The following is a 24,334-nucleotide window of genomic DNA, read 5'->3' on the forward strand; positions in this document are numbered from 1 at the left end:
TGGGGTCTTTTGCAACCTTCTGACAAGCAAAATCAATGGAGAAGCCAGATTCATTTAACAACCATATTAATAGCTGCAGTGATTCACCTAACAGTGGTGGCAAAAAAAGGTCGTGAAATGGGGCGAAGTTCACTTAACAAATGTTTCACTCAGCAACAGAAATTTTGGGCTCAACTGTGGTGGTACATCGAGGACTAATCTGTACTAAAATCTCATTATTGAAGACAGAAGCTCGTACTTGTAGGTTCAGTTTGTAAGGAAAAAAAAAAAACCCAAGCATAGCTCCTTCTGCAGACTGTTGTTCACAACTGTTGGGAAACAATATAATAGGAAGCAGGGATTTTATTTCCACCCGCAATAAATAAGCTGTAATCAGTTCAATACCCTCCCGCTCTTATTTCAAACTGGTGCAATAATTCTTGCACTGTTTCAAAAGTCATTAATGGGTGAAAGAAGGATTTCAGAAACAAGCTATTCTTAGATTTGTGGATGTCATGTCATAACCTGATTTTGATGTGTGTCTTTGATAGAGCACTAGAGTTTCGAGGCTTGCATCCTAGTCTCTAAGATAACCTGTTTGCGACCTCCAGATTTTCATCATGTTTTTCTGTGATAAAATTCTAGTTATCGTAGTACGCTTGTTATCACAAGGATGGATCTGATGTGACACACACTTAGGTTGTAGACAAGACACTCTTGAATTTTTTTTGCTAGGAGTGGTGTAAAAAAAATTTGAAAGAAAGAAAAGAAAGAAAAAAGGAAAGAAAAGAAAGAAAGCAAACAGCACAAATAATAGTAAATGGTGGATTAACGGAATCTTTTGAGATTGAGAAAGAGACTAGAAAAGGATGCCCTTTGTCACCGTTATTATTTATTTTAATTTTGGAAATATTATTGCATAATATACGTGGTTTAGATCGAAAATATTTGCAGATCCCTCGCATCCTGGACATAAACTGTTTCAACTCCTACCCTCAAAACGACGCTATAGAGCACTGCACACCAGAACAACTAGACACAAGAACAGTTTTTTCCTGAATGCCATCACACTGCTAAACAAATAATTCCCTCAACACTGTCAGACTATTTACTGAATCTGCACTACTATTAATCGTTTCATAGTTCCCATCACCAATCTCTTTCCACTTATGACTGTATGACTATAACTTGTTGCTGGCAATCCTTATGATTTACATCGATATATTGATCATCAATTGTGTTGTAAATGTTGTACCTTGATGAAGGTATCTTTTCTTTTATGTACACTGAGAGCATATGCACCAAGACAAATTCCTTGTGTGTCCAATCACACTTGGCCAATAAAAATTCTATTCTATTCTATTCTATAAAAGGAATTAGAATTAAAAATCAAGATTATAAATTAAAAGCGTTTGCAGATAATCTGGTTGTTACTTTATCCCAACCAATACATTCAGCTATATATTTAAAGGAGGTAATTGATCAATATAGTAAGGTATCTGGGTTTAAAGTGAATCAACAGAAGACAAAAATGATAATTAAAAATATGCATAAACACCAAAAAGAAGAACTAGAAAGAATAACTGGATATGAAGTAGTTAAAAAGGTTAAATACCTTGGAGTATATATTACAGCATCAAATGTGAAATTATACAAAAATAACTATGAGATATTATGGCTGAAAGTAATTAAAGGAATGGAGAATTGAAAGAAATTATAATTATCATTGTTGGGAAGAATGGCAGCTATAAAAATGAATATTTTGCCTAGATTTTTATTTTTGTTTCAAATGATACCAATATTGAAGAAAGATGCAAATTTACAGGAATGGCAAAAAGGGATAAGTAATTTTGTATTGAAGGGTAAAAAACCTAGAATAAAGTTAAAAATAATGCAAGATGTTAGGGAAAGAGGGGGTTTAAAAATGCCTAATTTGAAATTGTATTATGAAGCAGTCACCTTATCTTTAATTTCTGATTGGATTAATTTAACAGAGGAAAGGGTTTTGAATATAGAAGGTTATGGTTTGTTATATGGTTGGCATGCATATGTATTATACGATAAGAAAATTGATAAGACATTAAAGAATAATATGGTTAGAAGTGCCTTGTTGAGGGTTTGGAAAAAATATCAATATAAGTTAGATGGTAAGATACCAATATGGGCAATCCCTAGACATATGATAGAGAATATAAATATATTCCAAAAAATGGAGGTCATTACCTATAAAGAGCTCTTGATTATGGAAAAGGGGGAATTACAATTATTTATTTATTTATTTATTTATTTATTTATTTATTTATTTATTTTATTAGATTTTTATACAGCCCTTCTCCCGAAGGACTCAGGGCAGTGTACAGCCAAATTATAAAACAATACAATATACAAATTAAAACAAAAACTTAAAACAAGCATATTTCATAAATGGCCGAAATTTAAAACAATCAATTTAAAACCCTTAAAATTCATAAATAACCCGGATTAAGATTTAGTAAACTTTTAAGCCAGTCCCGCTTGAATAAATAAATGCGTTTTCAGCTCACGGCGAAAGGTCCGAAGGTCAGGCAATTGGCGCAAACCAGGGGGAAGTTCGTTCCAAAGAGTAGGAGCTCCGACAGAGAAGGCCCTTCCCCTGGGGGCCGCCAGCCGACATTGCTTGGCGGACGGCACCCTGAGAAGACCCTCTCTGTGTGAGCGTACGGGTCGGTGGGAGGCATAAGGTAACAGCAGGCGGTCCCGTAAGTACCCGGGCCCTAAGCCATGGAGCGCTTTAAAGGTGGTAACCAAGACCTTAAAGCGCACCCGAAAGACCACAGGAAGCCAGTGCAAACTGCGCAGGAGTGGTGTTACATGGGAGCAACGTGTGGCTCCCTCTATTACCCGCGCAGCTGCATTCTGAACTAACTGAAGCCTCCGGGTGCACTTCAAGGGTAGCCCCATGTAGAGAGCATTGCAATAATCCAAACGAGAGGTAACAAGAGCGTGAGTGACCGTGCATAAGGCATCCCGGTCAAGGAAGGGGCGCAACTGGCGGACCAAGCGTACTTGGTAAAAGGCCCTCCTGGAGACGGCCGCCAGATGATCTTCAAACGACAGCCGTCCATCCAGGAGAACACCCAAGTTGCGCACCCTTTCCATTGGGGCCAATGACTCGCCCCAACAGTCAGCTGCAATTGTAGCTGACTGTACCGGGGTGCCGGCATCCACAGCCACTCCGTCTTGGAGGGATTGAGCTTGAGTCTGTTTCTCCCCATCCAGACCCGTACTAGATGGAAACTAGATCAGAAAATTGGTATTAAGCAAAGTGATGATAACTTGGTAAAACAAATAAAAGATCAAGGTCAACAGTATATAAAGAGATTATATAATGTATTGGTAGAAATTGATTCAGAAACGGAGTTGGTTAAAGATTGTTTGGTAAGATGGGCACAAAATTTTCAACAACCTATAATGTTAGAGACATGGGGAAAAATTTGGGTGAGGAATGTTAAATTTACACAAGCACAAAATTTAAGAGAAAATTTTTATAAAATGTTTTATAGATGGCATTTAGATTCGAAAAAATTGTCGTGTAAGTATCCAAATGTGAAAGCAAAATGTTGGAGATGTGATTGTGAGGATGCTACTTATTATCATATATGGTGGACTTGCAAAAACGTTAAAGCTTTTTGGATTAAAATATGGTGGATGATGCAGAATATTTTGAAAAAGAAGATTAAGTTTGCTCCACAGTTCTTTTTATTAGGAATTATTCCAGATTGTACTGTTATAGAGACTAAACTGATTTTGAACTTAATAACTGCTGCGAGACTATTGATTGCACAATATTGTATAGGATTGATTGTTGTATAAGTGATTGTACTGTACACTGGCCAAATCGTTGGAATGAATATGGAAAATTAAAAAAAATTGGGTAAATACTGGTTATTTTCCTTCTGTATCAGCCAAATGAAATACAACTTGTAAAAAGGAATCTTGCATCTCTAAGCCTGAGGACATGTGTCTACATCCAATGAATTATAAAAAAGAACTCGATTTTTAAATTCCCTAAACTGAAGACCAGAAAACCTTTCACGATTCTGATAGATTTTACCTTGCTTGTTAATTAGGACCAGAATTCATGCCTCCAAGCAATGCGATTTTAAAGTGTGACATCACATGACCATACTACTTAGTGACAGCAGTCCCAGTAATCCCCGATTACGGTCTTTAAGTGAGGAGTTCCCATGATTGTGATTTCCTGCTGGCTTCTCCATTGACTTTGCTTATGGGAAGCTGACAAGAATCATCACAGATCACAATCACATGACTGCAGGACACTCGGACAACCAGAACTTTTGAGGACTTCCAGTCGTACAGCACTATTGAAGTGGTTGGTGGTCATTAAACAAGGACTGCCTGTATTCAATGACTCAGAATTTTCTTCTCAAAGAAAACCTGGAGTAACTTAATTCCGTTCCAGAATGGTCTCACTTCTCTAGCAGAGCTCTAACACATTTTTCACAAAGATATTTCCAGGAATAATATTTATTGTGCCAGCACTTTTAAAAGGATACATTTGTTTGAACGTAATTGTTATAATCTAAACAGTTTGTAACAACTTAAAGTAAAACTGTTACTGTTATAAACTCTGAAGGGTGCGGACTTATGTAATGTTTTTTTTTTGTTCTTGGTGAGTTTTCTTTTATTAAATGTATTAGGCAAAATATTGTTTTGCCTAATACATTTTTGTTTTTTACATAGAACATAAGATTTGAGAAAAACACAGATCACAAAATGAAATTCTCTTTGTACTTGAATATCTGCTTTTTTCCCCTGTTACCATATTGTAGATATTTGAAAGTAAACTTGTAGCTTGAATCTTTATTTTAAAAGTTGGTTGATTGGGGTTGTGTTTTGTTTTTGTTTTTTTGCCTGCCTCCTGCTATTATCCTGATAGAATTCTAATTAATATAGTAGCTGAAGTTTTGTTTGTGTTTTGGGTCTGATTTCTGTGGTGGTCTGCACAAAATGAGAGGCAGCTCAAAGCAGTTTAAAAACACCTTGTTCCAACATTTATTTATATTTTATATAAATTTAACCAAAGACCTATATATATGTAGGTCTTTGGTTACCTACATACAAACACCCGCCAAAACCTCAGAAAACAAAACCTCAGAAAACATATATATATATATATATAGTGCCATTTATTTATTTATATATATATAGTGCCATGTCAGGATAACAATGCAAAGTACAACCAGAGAGAGATCAATGATAAATAACATACATGCTAATAACTATAACTGTACTATGTTAACAGTAATTGCAATGCAACAAAAAAAAGAAAAGAAAAAAACTTCAACTAAGTTTCTACTTACATTAGCTTATTTACAAATTTCTCCATATTATAGCCATAGTTTTATACATCTTTGTTGTACTGACATTCATAAACTTCCCTCTCATTTCTGCCTCTTGTCTCTATCCATTCATAAAATTTATTCCATGTCCTGTGATATTTTGAGTCTTCTTTATCTTTAATTTTTAAAGTTAATCTGTACAGTTCTGCACAATCCCAAATTTTCCTAATTATGTCATCATCCAGTGGGGTGTTCACATTTTTCCAATATTTAGCATATATAATTCTAGCTGCCATCAATATATGTAACACTACGTAGATGTCTGCTTTGTCATAACTTTCCGACAATATACCTAAGAGGCACATTTCTGGTTTGAACTCAATATATTGTTCACTTATCATTTCTAGCTAGTTATGAATTTTCTCCCAATAACTCCTTCCTTTCTTACATGTCCACCATATGTGGTAGTATGATCCAGGAGTCTGATTGCATTGTTCCAACTTTAAAACAAAACTCAGAATCCTGGTGATTCGTTTCTTCTGTCTTGAAGTAATTTCCTATGATCTTAGAATTTAGAACAATACTGCCTCCAAGTCTGGCCTGTGTTTTGTTTTAAAAATCATACTGCTTTGCACATCCTCTTGCCTTTTTTTTTTTTTTTAAATGATGTTGTAAGGCCATTGTAGGTGACATTAAAATTAAAGATACAGAAAGAGATAATAGCGTGATGTGTAAAATGCCTGCCTAGATTCATGTTCCTAGACATCATCCTCCCTCTGAGCATTTGTTTTCTCACTTTTCAGGTCTACTTAAAAGCACCCATGATCCTTAATGGGGTTTGTGTTATTTGGAAAGGCTGGATAGATCTCCAAAGATTGGACGGCATGGGCTGCCTAGAATTTGATGAGGAGCGAGCACAGGTAAAGAAGACTTCTCATGTACTATCCTGTGATTTCAAAGCTTCATGCATTTTTATAATACATTTATAAATTGAGGTTGAAGGAATTCTATAATAAGGGGGTCTCCCAACTTGGCCACTTTAAGACTTGTGGACTTCAGCTCCAGAATTCCTCAGCCAGTCATGCTGGCTGGGGAATTATAGGAGCTGAAGTCCACAAGTCCTTAAAAATGTCCAAGTTGGGAGACCCCTGATATAATACGTTGAAAACATCAGCAGTCATGGTAAAGAAATAGATTCAGCACTTTTGGATCTGCCTGATTCTTTTTTCTTTTGATTTTAGGCTGTTGTTCTTTTTCCTCCTTCCTTCAGTATTCATTGCTCATAATTTAAATGTCCATAGTTTTCTGGCTCATATGTCATTCATATATTTACAAGAGAAGGCGAGTAGAAGTTTACTCATATCTCTGGATGATATTGAGTTTATTTGGGTTTGGGCTGATAAATATCTCTTGATTACGACAGTGTATGCTTTACTGGATGTTAAATATTTGTCTTGTGGTAGGTGATGCTTTGTAAAAAGAATAAAAATCCTTATTTGTAAAACTGAATACTGGGATTTGCATGGCTACAGAGAGCTTTGTGGCTTCTGTACTAACATTCGTCCTCTCTCCATCCCTTTTTACATCATGAAATGGCAGTTGTTGAGACAATGACCAGGAGCAAGATTCCCAAATGGCAGTTGGTGTTATATTCTTTCTTGGCACATTAAAAGGGGGGATTGCATTGTTTTGCACCCAGATAAAAATTGACTCAAAGGGCCCAGATCTGCTACATGAAAGCGGAATCCAGTGGATGTTGCTTTTCAGTGCAGCTAGCTAAGGCCTTCACTGATGTTTAGTGATTAATAGAAGTTGGTATTAAATTAGGCAAAGCCCCACTGATGCTCTTTTACATCACTTCTCAAAATAGCTTAAGGGCTCAGAAAATGCCTTGGGCATAAAAGGCAATTTAATGTTTTTTTTAGTATAGTCATTTGATTTTTAGATTTAAATTTTAATGTACTCAAAGGCTATTAAAATATAGTTGGATTCTCTGGAGCCAAAGCAATTATCAGCTGTAAACTGTTGGAAAATCTGATTGCTAATGGAAGATGAGCAAATGTTATGTGTTTATATTAACAATTGTACATGCAGCTTTTGATTATTAGCAGGGTAAAACATACTAAAAAGAAAATATAGATATATTTTTTAGAAATAGTGCATCAGAATTACATGTTGCCGTGTATGACTGGACGTGTAGTTCCTCAGCACAGAATAGTTAGAAATGTTAGCAGAAATATTTTTTAAAAAACATACTAGACTTATGCAACAAAAAGCTTTCCAGATTATAAAACTTACGGTGGAAGATTCTCATATTTGATTTGAAAATGTCAGGCTGAAATTATAGACACTGATATTCAATAAAGCTTCTGGCAATCGAATAATATTAAGAATTTTACCCAGCTGTACTACATTTTTCTTCTGATAACAGCCAGGTTTATTACTGTATTATCTGGTGCAATACACAAGGGTTATAAAGAGATGATGCCCAGATAATGTCTTTTTAAAATGTCCTATCAACACTTAGAGCAAGCATATTTCTTAATTTTGCTGAGATGCAAATCAGCAGTGATTTCCCCACACACAGGTTGTAAATTATTTCCTATTCTTCATTGCCTGCATGACAGAGACAGGAACCCTGTGAGAATCCATGCATGGCCACCATAACAGTAGAGGAATTAAGCTGTCGTGAATGAAGGCAAATATACATGTCCCAGGGTAATGTTGTGGGAACCAATGTGAGTAGGTCACTGAGACCAGAGGTTTGTTCTTCCAAGCTTTCGGATTCATGCTGGAGCCCATCCTCATGGAACATCTCAATCTCCAGGATGTTCTATGTTGAGAAGTTCTGAGGGTGGGCCCCAGCATGAGTCAGAAAGCTTGGAAGAACAAACCTCTGGACCCCATGACCAATTCAGACTGAATTGAGCTACACCTGTACCATTTTACAAACACCCATTTTGAACTTGAGAAGAAATAGAATGATTAACGATGGGTTGAGTGTACCATTTTAAAATGCCTCATTTGTTTATCAAGGCAACACTGAGTCTGAAAGAATATATATATGGCCACAGGATTTTATTAACAGTATCCGTTGCAGGGTGGATTTGATTTAAATCAAGTCGATTTAAAGCAAGATTTAAATCATAATTTAAATCAATAGTTGTGGTCCACCAGCAGCCCATGGACTTGGCAAAGGAGTCAGACAGTGAGGAGGCTGTGGAGGACAATGGGCCAGTCCTGGAGTCAGGGGAAGGCCCGGACGAGGTCTCTGCAATGGAGGCAGAGATGGGGCCAGGGCCATCTGGGAGCGATGCGCAGAATCCAGAGCCTCCAGAGGCGGATAGCAGAGAGGCAGAGGAACAGGAGGAGCCTGTTCCTAGTGCATGCATGGGAAGAGCTGCCAGAAGCCAAGAGCAGCTAAAGAAAAAATAACAACTCGGGAATAAGGCCAGAAGATGATTGGCCACTCCTGTAAGGCTTAAAAGAGCAGCAACGAACCGTTGGGTTCTTTGTAGAAAAGCAACGTTGATTTCTGTGCTTCCTGTCAGTGTCTTTTGAACTTTGTGGGGGTTTTGCCAAGAAAAGCCTTTGGCAGGTTGCCAAAGACATCAAAGGTTGGTGATAAGGCCAACAGACTGGTTATTAAGAATTTTGTTTTGGACTAAGCTGAAAATGAATTGATTCTCAGCTGTTTTAATAAAATAAGTTTGTTAAGGACTGACTTGTGTTTAGTAATCACTACTTGGGCCTTGGTCACAACTAGTAAAAAGGCTTGATTTAAATCATCTCGATTTAAATCATAATTTTTAAAGAGCAACTGTCATCTCTGACCCGCTGTTGACTCACCGACAGTCCCAATACTGCAGAATATACAGCCTCATGCTACATAACTTAAGCGCCATTTCATGCTGAATAAACTAAATTATGAATGTATTTTAAATAGAAAACTATCTTTACAAAGATTTTTACTCCAAAAGCATTTTATTAAAATAAATTTGATAAAATAAAAAAAATCCAATTTAAATTTTTAAAAATCCATTTTTTCATTATTATTTTTAAAGAATCATTGATTTTTATCCAGAACAGAACAGAACAGAACAGAACAGAACAGAACAGAACAGAATAGAATAGAATAGAATAGAATAGAATAGAATAGAATAGAATAGAATAGAATAGAATCAGAGTTGGGAGAGACCTTGGAGGACTTCTAGTCTAACCCCCTGCTCAGGCAGTAAACCCTACACCACTTCAGGCAAATGGTTCTCCAACTTCTTAAAAACTTCCAGTTGTATGATCCGTTGTATGCTCTGTTTCATGATGCACCATTCAGTTCAGTTCTCCCACAAAAGGTAGAATTCAGCCAGGTGACAGCGTCAGTCAGGCAAACATTTGATTCCAATGCAAGTAAGACTTCTTTTTTTCCTCTCACTCTGGTTTCTGGTTGGTAGCAGGAAGATGCATTAGCACAGCAGGCTTTTGAAGAAGCTCGGAGAAGAACTCGAGAATTTGAAGACAGAGATAGGTCTCATCGGGAGGAAATGGAGGTGAGAGTCTCACAGCTGCTGTCAGTTACTGGTTAGTACTCTACCAAACATCTAGATTTTTTAATTTTTTTTTACAATGTTTGATATTTCAATGTTGTGATGTTGAGAACTATTGTTTTAGTGAAGATTAGCGCATACAGTTATTAAAAATGTTAATCCTACTATTAAAGCAAGTTTTTTACACAATAAACTATGGTCTCATAGTCCCTAGGTTAGTTAATTGTTTGAATTCATCTATTTTGAATTATTTGTTGCATGGTTAATACCTATTGTCTGCTTAAGTTAGTGTCCTACAATATTCTGTGGCTCACAAGGGGCAGCATACTGTGAAATTCTCCATTGAAGTATATATCTCCATTATTATATAATGACAGTGCAACCGTCATAAATATGAAGCCATTGCCCAGCCCTTGGGGATGCTGCAGTGGTCATAAGGGTGAAAAACAGTCCTAGCTCACTTTTTTCAGTGCCACTGTAACTTTGAACAGTCACTAAATGAAGTCTTAAGTCAAGGACTACCCTGTATTTATAGTTCTTTGTTTTTTCTGATGGTACAAGCAAATTCAACCCCAGAATAAAACTGTTGTCCTCTAGATTTAAAAAGGTAAAGGTTCCCCTTGCACATATGTGCTAGTCATTCCTGACTCTAGGGGGAGCTGCTCATCTCCGTTTCAAAGCCGAAGAGCCAGCGCTGTCCAAAGACATCTCCATGGTCATGTGGCCGGCATGACTAGACGCCAAAGGCGCACGGAATGCTGTTCCCTTCCCACCAAAGGTGGCCCCTATTTTTCTACTTGCATTTTTTACGTGCTTTTGAACTGCTAGGTTGGCAGAAGCTGGGACAAATAACAGGAACTCACCCCATTACACGGCACTAGGGATTTGAACTGCTGAACTGGCGACCTTTTGATCGACAAGCTCAGCGTCTTAGCCACTGAGCCACCATGTACCTAGATTTAAACCTATTTAATTATTTTTAAATATTTATTTAAATATTTAATTAGATATAAATCTAGATTTAGGAGAGAACTAAAACCCCAAATGCTTTGCTTTCTCTGGGTTTCAAGATGGGAAAGCAAAGACTCCTGCATTTCATGTTCACTCCTCTCACTTCATGCTCCCAGCACAGTTCCTTCCATCAGGATGTTCACCCCATTTTCTCAGGACTCCTTTTTCCCTTACTCTCCAACTGCCCTCATTGCTGGCCTGCCTTCCCCTGTCCTCAACTATTTCTCCTCTTCTCCTCCTCACAAACAGTCCCATTTCATTGCACGTACACAGCAGAACAACTGAAATGTACATGTTTCAGTTTGAGCATGAAACTATCTAAAATTGGCTCTTTTTGCAAAAGACAATTTTTGCACAGAAGTATTTTTAAGCAGCTTTTTTCAACCCTGGCAACTTTAAGATATGTGGACTACAGCTCCCAGCATTCCCCAGCCAGCACGTTGGCTGAGGAATTCTAGGAGTAGATGTCCACATGTCGTAGAGTTTCTAAAGCTGAGAAACATTGGACATACCCAGTTTTCAAACCACGATCCTTTCCTAAAACCAGCTCGGGTGCTTTGATTCCTGAACCCCAGCAGTTTTTTCATAGTTAATGTCATAAACGTCAGGATAGTTTGTTGTTGCAAATATATTTAAGAAAAAAAACCATATAACCGTCCTCCAAAAAGTACCTCTGATTGTTCTCCAAACAAAAAAAAGTAGAAGAGAACTAACTGATTGTTCTCACCCACTGAGAACAAAAACACTTCAATCTTGAAGTTTATATATAGGATTTGGTTTCAGAAACCATAAGACACCATTCCTTTCCTTTCCTTTCCTGCTGCATTGAAAGATGGGAACAGGATGGAGACACACAGTGGAATGATAATCCCACTTGCCTTTGATGGGGAACTTAATGGTTCAGTGCAGTGGTGAAAATGTTTGCAGAATGTATGGAAGATTCAGCATCCCCAACGTTTTTGCTAAGCCATTTAAAAACCCCTCCAAGTAGCAGTTCAGTTCACTCATTTTTTTATATACGTGCCTACATGCATCACCACCCTGTTCTGACAGCGAAACCCGACTGTACCTTCTGGTGTCTGGTGGTCAGCAACTCACAGCCCGTCCCTTTCCCTCCAGTCAATATGCTTGGGACGTAGCGTGGAACGCTTCTTTCTAGCCACTCCTCATCCCTCCTGCCCACTGTGATGCTGCTATCATGAGTCTGCCTGCCTTTCAAGGTAAACCATACCTGGAGTTCAAAGACACAGAAACTAGTACAGGTAGTTCTCAACTGGCAACCACAATTGAACCCAAAATTTCTGTCGCTGAGTGAGACAGTTAAATGAACTTCGCCCCATTCTACGACTTTTCTTGCCACAGTTGTTAAGTGAATCATTGGAGCTATTAAGTTAGTAACATGGTTGTTAAGTGAATCTGGCTTTCCCATTGACTTTGCTTGTCAGAAGGTCGCAAAAGGGGGTCATGTGAATCCAGGACATTGCAACAGTCATCAGCAATTCTTGATTAACAACCCATGCAGCCCTTGCCTTGCTGTCATGCTTTACGACCACATTACTTAGTGAAGGAAATTCTGGTTGCGACTGCTTTCATAACCCAAGGACTACCAATGCAATAACTTGCAAATCTGAATATGCTTCCTCCCTCCCTCCTTTTATCTACTAGAGACGGTCATGCTTGAGATGCTTTTTCAAATTACGTTTCTGCCCTGGACTGACTTCTTTTATCTATTATCTTGGTTGCAGCTCTTCCCCTGTTTCTCCAGATTTTATCCTCTGCCTATTACACACTTAGAGATCGCCCCCATATCTGAGTTATTTTTCGGTGAAGTTTCAGGAGGCAACTGGACTTCCTTGTTTTTTCTTTTGAAGATGTTTTGCTCCTCATCCAAGAAGCTTCTTCAGTGCTTACAGGACAGTGGGGAATGGAAGGATTTATACTCCTTGCAGACAGCTGGTCATTTGCATCTTTTTAGAGTAGGGGTGTCAAACAGCTTCACGTGAGGTATCATGACTTTTTTCCCCCTTCACTAAACCAGGCGTGGGCGTGGCCATAGCATGACACATCCGGCTTGTGGGCCCCGAGTTTGACACCCCTGTTTTAGCAAGTCGTTGAAACTCTTGCAGGTTTATCTTCAAAAGAAAGAACAAGAAAGTCGAGCTGCCTCTTGAAAAATACCTTTGGGACAATCATGACCTGGATGACTGAGAATCTCTTTCGCTGAAGGCTTTGCTGGTCTTTCTCTTGGGTATGCTAATTTAAAGAGGGGGAAATGCTGCCAAAGACCATCTGTACACCACAAGTGGAAGCCCTACACTAAATACCCTTTGTTTGTTCCAGGATGAAAACCCATCATTTAGGAAGCAAGACTGGTTAGCAGTTTTATCGTTTTCATTTTCCTCAGTTTATGCATTTCAAATCCCACAATTATAGAATATTTGAAAAGATTCAACTTGCTGCCTTGAATTTTAGCTCTGTTCTCGAGGATCATGCAGAAAACAGGGCTGTTTGTACAAAACCAAAGTTCAAGCTGTCTTATTTTTCAGATTGCAAGGTTACTGAGCACATACAGTTAAAATGCTGAAGGATTTTAAAAGTCTCATTGCTACAAATGTACATAGAGGATTGCTGCAAAGTCTGCACAAAAGTTTCTTTTATAAAAAAAAAAAGCATGCGTAGTTTAAATTACTTTAATAGATACCACATTTGAGCTCAATAAAAAGGGAAATCCCTGCACTCCTTGGTCTGCCACTCCTCAAAAGAGGCGCCAGCTCTTCGGAAGTCTTCATCCAACTCTTAACAGCATATGAAAATGATCACAGATTGTATTCTTTATTTATACAATTTCTTTCCTATAAAAGATTTTTATTTGCTTTAGTCATCTGCATGTGTAACAACTTAAGAAGTCTTCTTTCCTAAAACATCCGCAGGGTCCTTATTTTAGATTAGCCTCTGACAATTTTGAAAGTTAGGAATGAATATTAGACACATGGTAGCTACTCCAGATCGACACTTGCTTAAATAAAAGACTTCACTAATTCCCAGAAGCAACATTTATATGCACATCAAATGCATCTTTTTAGCAAAGTCAAGTTAGAGAATAAGATTAAACACAGAAAGAGAATATTTAACCAATTTAAACATAATTTGGGGGGGAAACCTTTTCTAATTTTGGCTCAGCAAATAAAACAATTTTATTGGACAGTTAAATGAACTACATTTTTTGGGGAAAAAGAGATGCTATTTTTTAGCACAAGAAGTTGCAATTAAATGTACCTCTGAATTTTAAGAGAAGCTATCTTCTGGAAATAACTCTTAATAAATCAGAATTGCAATGATATTTAAAGCAAATGAGAGAAAGTTCTAAAAGCTTTACTATTATTATTATTATTATTATTATTATTATTATTATTATTATTATTATTTATTAGATTTTTATACCGCCCTTTTCCCGAAGGACTCAGGGCGATTCACAGCCATAGTAAAAATAGACAATATACAAATAAAACAAAGATTAAAAAACTTATTATATATCGGCTAAAATTTAAAACAATATGCCATTAAAATTAAACTCTCTAAAACTTATAAAATTATAAAATTTAAAAATTACGAAGCCAGTCCCGCGCGAGTAAACAAATAGGTCTTCAGCTTGGGGCGGAAGGTCCGAAGGTCAGGCAGTTGACGTAATCCAGGGGGAAGTTCATTCCAGAGGATAGGAGCCCCCACAGAGAAGGCCCTTCCCCTGGGGGCCACCAGCCGACATTGCTTGGCGGACGGCACCCTGAGAAGCCCCTCTCTGTGTGAGCGTACAGGTCGGTGGGAGGTATTTGGTAGCAGAAGGCGGTCCCATAAGTACCCTGGCCCTAAGCCATGGAGCGCTTTAAAGGTAGTAACCAACATCTTGAAGTGCACCCGAGAGACCACAGGTAGCCAGTGCAGTCTGCGCAGGAGTGGTGTTACATGGGAGCCACGTGTGGCTCCCTCTATCACCCGCGCAGCCGCATTCTGAACTAACTGCAGCCTCTGGGTGCTCTTCAAGGGGAGCCCCATGTAGAGAGCATTGCAATAATCCAGGCGGGAGGTAACAAGAGCATGAGTGACCGTGCACAGGGCATCCCGGTCAAGGAAGGGGCGCAACTGGCGAACCAGGCGAACCTGGTAAAAAGCTCTCCTGGAGACGGCTGTCAAGTGATCTTCAAACGACAGCCGTCCATCCAGGAGAACGCCCAAGTTGCACACCCTTTCCATTGGGGCCAATGTTTCGCCCCCAACAGTCAGCTGCAGATGCAGCTGCCTGTACCGGGGTGCCGGCATCCACAGCCACTCCGTCTTGGAGGGATTGAGCTTGAGCCTGTTTCTCCCCATCCAGACCCGTACGGCTTCCAGGCACCGGGACAGCACTTCGATAGCTTCGTTGGGGTGGCCTGGGGTGGAAAAGTACAGCTGCGTGTCATCAGCGTACAGTTGGTACCTCACCCCAAAACCACTGATGATCTCACCCAGCGGCTTCATATAGATGTTAAACAGGAGAGGCGAGAGAATCGACCCCTGCGGCACCCCACAAGTGAGGCGCCTCGCGGTCGATCTCAGCCCCCCTGTCAACACCGTCTGCGACCGGTCAGAGAGATAGGAAGAGAACCACCAATAAACGGTGCCTCCCACTCCCAAACCCTCCAACCGGTGCAGCAAGATACCCTGGTCGATGGTATCAAAAGCCGCTGAGAGATCTAATTTATAACGCAAGCAGCGGCAGATTTTGAAATTAAAAGGACAGGGGCAGTTGGAAGACAGGACCTAGAGTTGTAGTCACAGCCAGGAGACAAAAGATTCATGTGGATTGATACTGCATACCATGTGGCAACATCTGGAAAATATTACCTAAAAAATTTATTTTTATGTACAGAAAGTAAAATGTGTCTTCCTGTCTGACTATTTTAAAGTCTTAATGATGTTTCAGAGTAAAGAAATGCATGCGATGTAACGTTTAATGAATGCCTTTTTACAGGGGTTATTACATGTATTTTCTTGCATCTCGGAACCTAACATTTTTATTAGAATTTAAAGTAGGCTTTCCCTAGTTTATTACTCTTCCTTATTGACCAGAGAAGCAAAGCAAGCATTCTGAATGTAGGCATCTGAGCATATATCTTTTTAATGCCAGTCCTTGTACTATTCTTATCTCCCCATGCTCAGTGCGCTGCAGAAGCTAAGATAGATAGGCAAAGCTGGCTGCATGGCTTATCCCATTTGTACAATACAGCAAGATATATAAATCAGTTCAAACAAGAACATTACAAGGATTTTGTCTGCTGGATACATTTTAATGCCCCCGACAAGAGATTGCCAGTGTGCTGTTGTTGCTGCTATTCTTGTGGTAGCCTTGTCTCACCACAAGTCCTACCACATAATGGGGATTTTACAAAAGATGCTGTTTTGCCTTGTGGGAAGACAGTAAATATACTTGCATTAAACTTCCAAAAGATACATGTATCAGTCTTCTACAGCACTGTAGAAATTAGAATTCCGCTTGGTTTCAAGCAGTTCTGTATTGAAGCGAGATCCTCTATATGGTAAGCTTTTAAATTGTGTAGTCTAGAGGCAAGAAAAACGTTGCCTTGAGTATAAATATAAGAAAAATATTATGTCTTACCCTTTGGTTGATGGGTTTCTATAGAAAACACAGAAGGGGAAGTGACATTTAATATCAAGCTATATGGTCATGGAAAAATTGCTTTGCATGTTTTGAAATACTGAAACATTTAATTGAGGCTCTGATAGCCTTTGTTTATTTAAGTGATGTTTAGCCTGTTTTTCAGGACACACAAGTCTTACCAAAGAAGTTTGTAAGATTATAAAACATAAGAAAATACAATTACAGTAAAAACCCAAAGCTTTTCCTTGAAAAAGTAACATGAAACTGTAAGCTATGGGCAATTTCTCAACTGAAAACTGAATCCTTGGCACATTAATTCATTTTTCTCAGCTGGACAAATTTTTATATGCCTTTTGAAAGTCTATTGCAGGTCTTAGTTTCTTTGGGATTTTTTTTTCTTTGGGATAAAAGCATTTTTTTAAAAATGCTTTTATTTGAAAAAGAACGTTGGTGTTAATAGTGATGCTATAAATATATAATCACTATTGATTACTGTCAGTCAGGGTTTCACTATTGCTCAGCCCTTTTTAACCTGCATTGACTGAAAGAAAAGCATATATTACAAGATTGCTTGACTTGCAAAGATTATCTTCTCTCTGCTACATACAACGCAAATTCTAAGCAAAAACAAAGCAGTTTTCTTAGCTTAATTTTGTAACTGCCTTGCTACTGGTTTATTTTGCTGGCATTTTTACACAGAAGTCCAGCCTCTTCTTCAGAAAGAGGCCATTAATATTTCTGTGGACATTAAACAACCCTTCAAGTTGTTGTGGCTTTTTTCTCCCTCTTTGAAACTCACAAATCAAAATATAATCCTGAAATATAAGAAAGAAGGCACTTTCAACAGTCAGTATTGAGAATGCATAGATGTGCAGAGGGTATATCTAATTTAGGTCACCTTGTCTTCTTTTGGAAAGGGGAAAAAAGATCTATTGCATTATCTGCACCAGATATAAAAAAGACAACCAGTCTGCCACCTATTACGGTAATACAGGGTTGGCCATTTTTTAACATACTATCAAAGATATTCATGTGCAAACTGAGAAAATATTTCTGCTTTTCCTGCATTGTGGCAGTGGATTTTAGAATTCCCTTTAGAATGCATGTTGTACATGGAAAGATTAGAACCCAGAGATTCCCTTAAGATTTCCTGGTGTTTTCAGTTCTAAGCTGAATTCCAACCAGCCAGACCATGAGACTCTGAAAGATTATTATGGGACGACTCCTTCGTCATCAACTTGGTTAATTGAAAATGGTGAACAACTGGCAGTTTTCAGGGTATTCTTGAATAAGCAAGCAGCTGTATATAGGTTGAGGTTTAATAATAATAACAACAACAATGATGATGATGACACAGTAACTTCTTTTTTAAACTAAGCTTTAAGATACATATATATATATATATATATATATATATATAGAGAGAGAGAGAGAGAGAGAGAGAGAGAGAGAAAGAAAGAAAGAAAGAAAGAAAGAAAGAAAGAAAAAACAAAGAAAGACTGTATTTGGACTTTATTCTTATTTCACATCTCCTTAGCCTTACTCAATTTTTAGAATCACAAAATTCTAATATTCCAAAGTTGTGTAAAATATACTTGAGTACTTGAAATTCAGTATTGGACCTCAGCTATTTATCTGAAAGAAAAACTTTGGTATATGAACAGGACTCTTTTCAGCTGGTTAAAGGGGCTGGTTAAAATAACTCCCAAGGATTAAATCTTATTATATGACTAAATAAAGTGGCCTGTAATCTCTCCTCCCAAAAATCCTGAAATTAAATAAATCTGGAATCTATTTAGGAGGAATTATGGTGGTATCGAGCATGGGGAGCGAGTAAAAGAAACATATCAAGAAATTACAAATGTGATATTATTCCAGATATGAAGGAATGGTTGTCAGAAATGTGTGGTCTTAGATATTTTGGAAAAGACAAGAACTTCTATCAAAGAATGTAATGATATGTGTTACTATGGCAGGGATCTTGTAATATCTTGCAATAATATCCTATATTAGTCATATTACACTAGTATAATTTATTAGTAACCAGTAACTATTGTTCCTTATAAAATAAAAGGTGGATTTTCCTATTTTTCTTTTTTAGCTTGTATTTTTAATTTACTGGGGGTTGTCTCTTCTATTTTTTTTTAAGCTTAAAGCTTGTTTTGTTAATTGTATATAAGAGTGCTAAATAAAAAATACATTTTTAAAAAAAATTGAAAGAAAATAAAACCTTTATGCAGCTAATTCTAATGTCATGTTTATGTGTGTATATATATGCACATTATGTTAATTGGTTGAGCTGCTTTAACTAACAATGGATTTGACAATTTGTGGGGTTCCAATAAACAGAGCAATATCTACAATGATATTTTGTTTGCTCCCAGAAGTACTTCAGAGTGAACGTGCATTTTTATTATTTCTGCCTATCATTCTATTTTAATGAGTTTATACATTATCTGTAATGGCTTTCATGTTATGTCTGTCGTGCAAAGTTTTTATTTAAATATATATGGTATGAAGCTCTTGCAAGGGGCTGTTGGTCATATTGTTTAATTTTTAATGTAGCTATACAATTAGAAATGCTGAGCTTAACTTCTCTCATAAAATGATTTCCAGTATAATAAATAATGGTAATGGTAGTGAACTTTTTTTGAATGTAAAGATACAAACTTTGTAGTATAAGTAGTCCTTGACTTATGATCCCAACTGAGCCCAAAATTTCTGTGGTTAAGCAAGACAGTTGTTAAGTGAATTTTGCTCTATTTTATGATTTTTTTTGCCACAGTTGTTAAATGAACCACTGCAGTAATAGGTTTATTAACTGAATCTGGCTTCCCCATTGAGTTCACTTGTCAAAAAAATCTCAAAAGGTGATCACAATTCCAAGACACGGCAACTGTCATAAATATGATCCAGTTGCCAAGCATCTAAATTTTGATCACGTGACCACAGGAACAGCTGTACCATTGGTCATAAGTCTGAAAAATGGTCATAAGTCACTTTTTCAGTGCTGTTGTAACTTCGAATAGTCACTAAACAAATGCTTGTAAGTCTGTCATTAAATATTCTTTTTTCAAAGGTGGTAATAAAACAAGATGATTATAGCTTTTCATCATGGTAACGCAGAAAGATGGAAGCTTTGAAGTGGAAAATTCCAATGTTAGGAAAGTCTGGAGTTAGTGGAGACTAAATCAGGATGAAAGAGAAAAAACAGATCTCTGGCACTAAAGTTTTCTTGCCCAGGGTATCTAACTCTGTAAAATATAGGAACAATCTCTGCAAAAGAAGAGAAGAGATGCCTAGATAAACATGTAAATCTAGAACTGGGTATTTTAAAACCTTCTGATTTGGGCACCGACACAGCATTTGTGAGCCCAAGACCATCCATCATTCTGTTTTCGGTTTGTTAGTTGTCCCGGTGGTGGTTTCAAATGTCATCTAAAACATTTTGAATTGATTTGCAACATTCTATTATCTCTTAATTTGTGCTCCATCCTTTCTTTTTGTCCCCTTCATCTCATCTAGGCAAGAAGACAACAAGACCCTAGTCCTGGATCAAACCTGGGAAGTGGCGATGATCTCAAATTGCGTTGAGAGGCAGTGCTGCGCTTTTTAAACTTGGCAAATGATGGAATTAAAAGACCAGAAACTGTGATGACTGGAGATATATATATAAGGATATATAACCTTTCCCCTGATCTGCGGCAGCCAAACTATCATGTCCTGCCATGGTTTGCACTATGTTTGTGTTGCATTACCTGTGTTTCTGTTCTTTAAGCATGTCGCCAGTGGGGATTTGACATTCTTGTTTTTTCTATGCAAGCTTATGATTTCTTGGCACTATTTTAGCAAAGAGAGAACTTTACACAGCCATAAAAATGTTCCTCAGCCAACATTTGTTCATTTCAGGATGGGTCCGAATAAATGTTTGTGAGTTCTTTAAAAAACCAAAACTTTCTAAACTAATTTTATATGAGATGTTGGAAGTTTGTCATAATGTTCTTGCTTTGGACACACAGTCTTTGTGGTTATCTCTTTTTGCACTTTTTTATCAACTTGCAAAAGACTTTTACCCTTTTACATATGCAGCCTGAACCAAGTAACACAAGTGGTGTCTGCTGATTTACTGAATTACACGGTTTTATTTTTAAAAGTACCATAGTGTCCTATTATTTTAGTTTACATTTCCAGTGGCTAAATGTTTAAAGGAATCTTAACCTGTCAGCATATTCTCCTGTAAATTAAATTCTGAAATTGTTCTTCTGAAATCAAGACATTTAAGTAATGGTTCAGTGTGTACAAAATCTCACGCTGGTTGCAAGGTTCCTTTTTGTGTGTCTGCATGTGTTTACTTTCCATTGATTCAATATTTTCCAGTGGGATTAAGCTTTTGGGTAACATTAATCAATATTCACCTTGCCCTCCTTCCATTTATTATTCAAGAAGTATTCTCTGCTTTATGTTGTATCTAGTAGTTTTGCTCTGTTTATCTAAGCAATCCACTTGAAATACCTACCTGCAATATTCATTTAGACTTTTAGAGTGAGTAGATAGATAATGATCATTGGCAGAAGAGTGGATACTCCTTTTAGGTTGAATCATGGTTGTCTGATTTTCAGTTTTTTTCAGTCTGCCATCCATGTAAAATCCAAGGCAAAATGCAAAGACAGGATTCTGCCTGCTTACATTTTTGCAAAATTAACATACCTCCTTGGTCTTTCAATATTTTTAGTCAACAAATAAAGGGCTTGTTTTGTTCATAATTGGGTAATGCAGCAGTTGATGTTTCTTGTTCATTTTGGAAACCCATCTCCCTCCTCGTGAAGCAGAGTTGCTGGCCCATCAAATATCCTCCGAGGACTTTAGAGAGTGAATGAAAGTAGGAAAGTAAGCTAGCCAAGAGGACTATTGGCCACAAACCAGGAAAGTGAGGTCTTCCTACTTCAGGTCTTCATCCTTTTTAAAAATTGACGTGGCACCATTCCAAATCGTGTATGTTGGTTGGTGCGGCAGATGAAAGCTATGACCAGCTATGGGTTAAACCAGTAACATAGCATACGAATGCCACTCTTAGTGAGGAAAGTCAAGGAGAATAATGTCAAAAAAACAAACAAACTTGGTGCTTGTTCTGAGATCTCTTACAGGGTTCAGAGGGTGAGGTGGTCGCTAGGGAAGTGGAGCCCAAATAAGCCCACAAGATTGATCATAGCAGGACCCAAGTCAGAAAGGCTGGTGGCTTTTGCACCAAGGAAAGGAAAGGAATCGACTCAAAAGAAATTGCCTTTGCAATCACTACCACTCCCCAACAGATTTCTATAGTTAAGGCTATACACATCATTTGAACCTCAGGATTTTAAAGTTCTACTTACTTTGAGGATATAATAATGATAAAACTGCAGTCATCTCATCTAATTGTTTTCTATCAGTTATTTTTTGCATTTATATTTCTACTGTTTTGTATATAATCCTCTTCCCCAAAATACTCTACTGATCTCAAAAGAATAACTAAGATGCATTATTTTTTTTAATAATGGGAGATGAATTAGAAACAGCTACAGATTTATGTTAATAGCTGGTGAAATTCCCCAGACATGACAACCCTAGATTTTTATCTTTACTGTAACGGTTGATTGTTGATGCTATAGCCAGATAGATCTCTAAACAGATCATTGTCACACTTCATTTTATTAATTTTGATACTCTTTTTTCAGTGTGTGTTTTTTATTTTCCTTAAGAAATAATGCTTCAAAGAGTTTCTAGCTGCTGTTATCATCCCTAATGTTCTGTTCCCTTTTATTCGCAAATAGCATGATGTTTACCTGGTTTCCAATATGGTTTGAGGGAGGAAAAAAACCTTAAGTATGCAAACTATATTATCGCATATTAACCTTTGTGTGTAAATATTTTTATCCTATTCCTTAGAACCTTCTACTTATGGTCAATTCCATTGATCACATTGGTTTAATAAGGTGGGATACATAAAGGGGATTTGCCATATTTTCAGGCAGTTCGTGATAGAATCAATTAAATCAAGACACCTAAAATTGATCATAGTTTTCAATTTCCAATTGTTTAGAGAATAAAGCAGATTATGAAAAACATCACAATTTTGCAATCTAGTTTCTCCTTGACCTGACGTTCCTATTTTATTTGGATTACACATGAAGCTATGGTTAATTAGGAATTTCCTGATTTAATGCCTTGTGAAGCAAAGGTTTATTAAACCAAGGTATGATTGTCAAAAGAGACCGCTATATCTTAATGCTGGCATTAAGATCAACAAATGTTTTCTGTTGCTATTTTGTGCAAACCTATTGAACTTAAACATTAAGTTATTGATGCAATTTAATATTTTCATAATTTCTATTTAAACAGAAGTTGCATCATCTTCATAGAACATATTTTGAGAGTTGCCTTAAAGCATCAACATTGCTTTTGCTGTCTTTTTCTCTGTCATGTTCATAATAAACTTCTGTGTAGTGAAACCGTGTGGCTGTTTATTTCTTTGTAACCATATTCTGAAGCAATGCAGGCAGTCGTAACGTTTAGAAACAGAAGGGCTGACTTTTTAAAAAGAAATATTGGGCAAATTACTATTTTTTGAAGCAATATTCCTGAAGTATGACCATTATTTTGTTTCTTTTTGAATAGATTCTCAGTATACAGTTGAAAAATTAAAAATTTCAGGTTTTGCTCAAGTTGTCCGTAATATCTCATAGCATATATTTTTCATTGGTTTCTGGAATATAGAGAAATTAGTTCTGAAATTCATTTCTAGAACTAAACATCAGTTCAATGAAACTTTTCCAATACATGTTTTCTCAGAAAAGTCTGCAATACCTATTGTTTAAAATTTTTAAATGTAATACAAGTTAAACTACTTGGTCTCTTAAGTTTAATTAAAATGCCTCTCTTGCAAACTCAATAAAAAACTAATGTTAAAACAGACATGAGAACATGAACAGCGGGTGTTTTCCAGAGCTGTGACACAACTTCCCACTTCCAGTTCCTCTGTCTTGGCCAGAGGTGGTATTCAGCTGGTTCGGGCGAACCGGTAGCTGCGACGATCAGTTGGCCCCACCCACCCGCCCCCACTCTATCCTGTCCTTTATTTCCTGCTTTGTAGCTCATCTCAGTCGTGCAGCACAGCTGATTCCCCCCCCCCACTCCTCGCTGTTCTACTTACCGTTGTTGACTTGGAAGGCAAGTAGCTGAGCTTCTAAATGCTCCATTTTCAGTGCTCGCCGAACCAGTTGTTAAACCGGCAACATCCCACCACTGGTCTTAGCCCAGGATGTGCAAAATCGCAAGCAGAGGCTCCAAGCTTATCCAAATCCTTCTACAGGGGTTCAAAGGCTACCTGATGAGTTATCGGCTAAACGAACAACAATGGAATCATAGGTAGTCCTCGACTTACTATCACAACTGAGCCCAGAATTTATGTTGCTAAGTGAGACGTTTGTTAAGTGAGTTTTGCCCCTTTTTATGACTTTTCTTGCCACATTTGTTAAACGAATCACTGCAATTAGCCACATGGTTTGTTAAGTGAATTCCGGCTTCCCCATTGCATTTGCTCATCAGAAGGTCGCAAAACGGGCATCTCGTGACACACACACACACACACACACACACAGAGGACATTAGCCACATGGTTTGTTAAGTGAATTCCGGCTTCCCCATTGCATTTGCTCATCAGAAGGTCGCAAAACGGGCATCTCGTGACACACACACACACACACACACACACACAGAGGACATTAGCCACATGGTTTGTTAAGTGAATTCCGGCTTCCCCATTGCATTTG

The 24,334-nt window shown here is 37.5% G+C and overlaps 1 protein-coding gene across 6 annotated transcripts in view; it reads left to right on the top strand.

Moving 5' to 3' along the window:
- CBFB (core-binding factor subunit beta) overlaps nt 1-23,014 on the top strand; it is a 48,445-nt gene extending 25,431 nt beyond the window's left edge. For 2 of the 6 annotated variants that reach the window (XM_058155055.1, XM_058155051.1), the window contains 3 exons: nt 6,125-6,241; nt 9,776-9,868; nt 20,055-23,014. In XM_058155055.1, coding sequence (XP_058011038.1) covers nt 6,125-6,241; nt 9,776-9,868; nt 20,055-20,123 — 279 coding nt within the window. In that variant the 3' untranslated portion in view covers nt 20,124-23,014. Of the gene's footprint in view, nt 1-6,124; nt 6,242-9,772; nt 9,900-20,054 lie in introns of all 6 variants that reach the window. The other 4 variants (XM_058155054.1, XM_058155050.1, XM_058155053.1 and 1 more) reach the window with 3 other exon arrangements.
- The last annotated feature ends 1,320 nt before the right edge of the window (nt 23,015-24,334 follow it).

The sequence above is a fragment of the Ahaetulla prasina genome, chromosome 12, assembly GCF_028640845.1.
Source record: "Ahaetulla prasina isolate Xishuangbanna chromosome 12, ASM2864084v1, whole genome shotgun sequence".
NCBI classification, from domain to species: domain Eukaryota; kingdom Metazoa; phylum Chordata; class Lepidosauria; order Squamata; family Colubridae; genus Ahaetulla; species Ahaetulla prasina.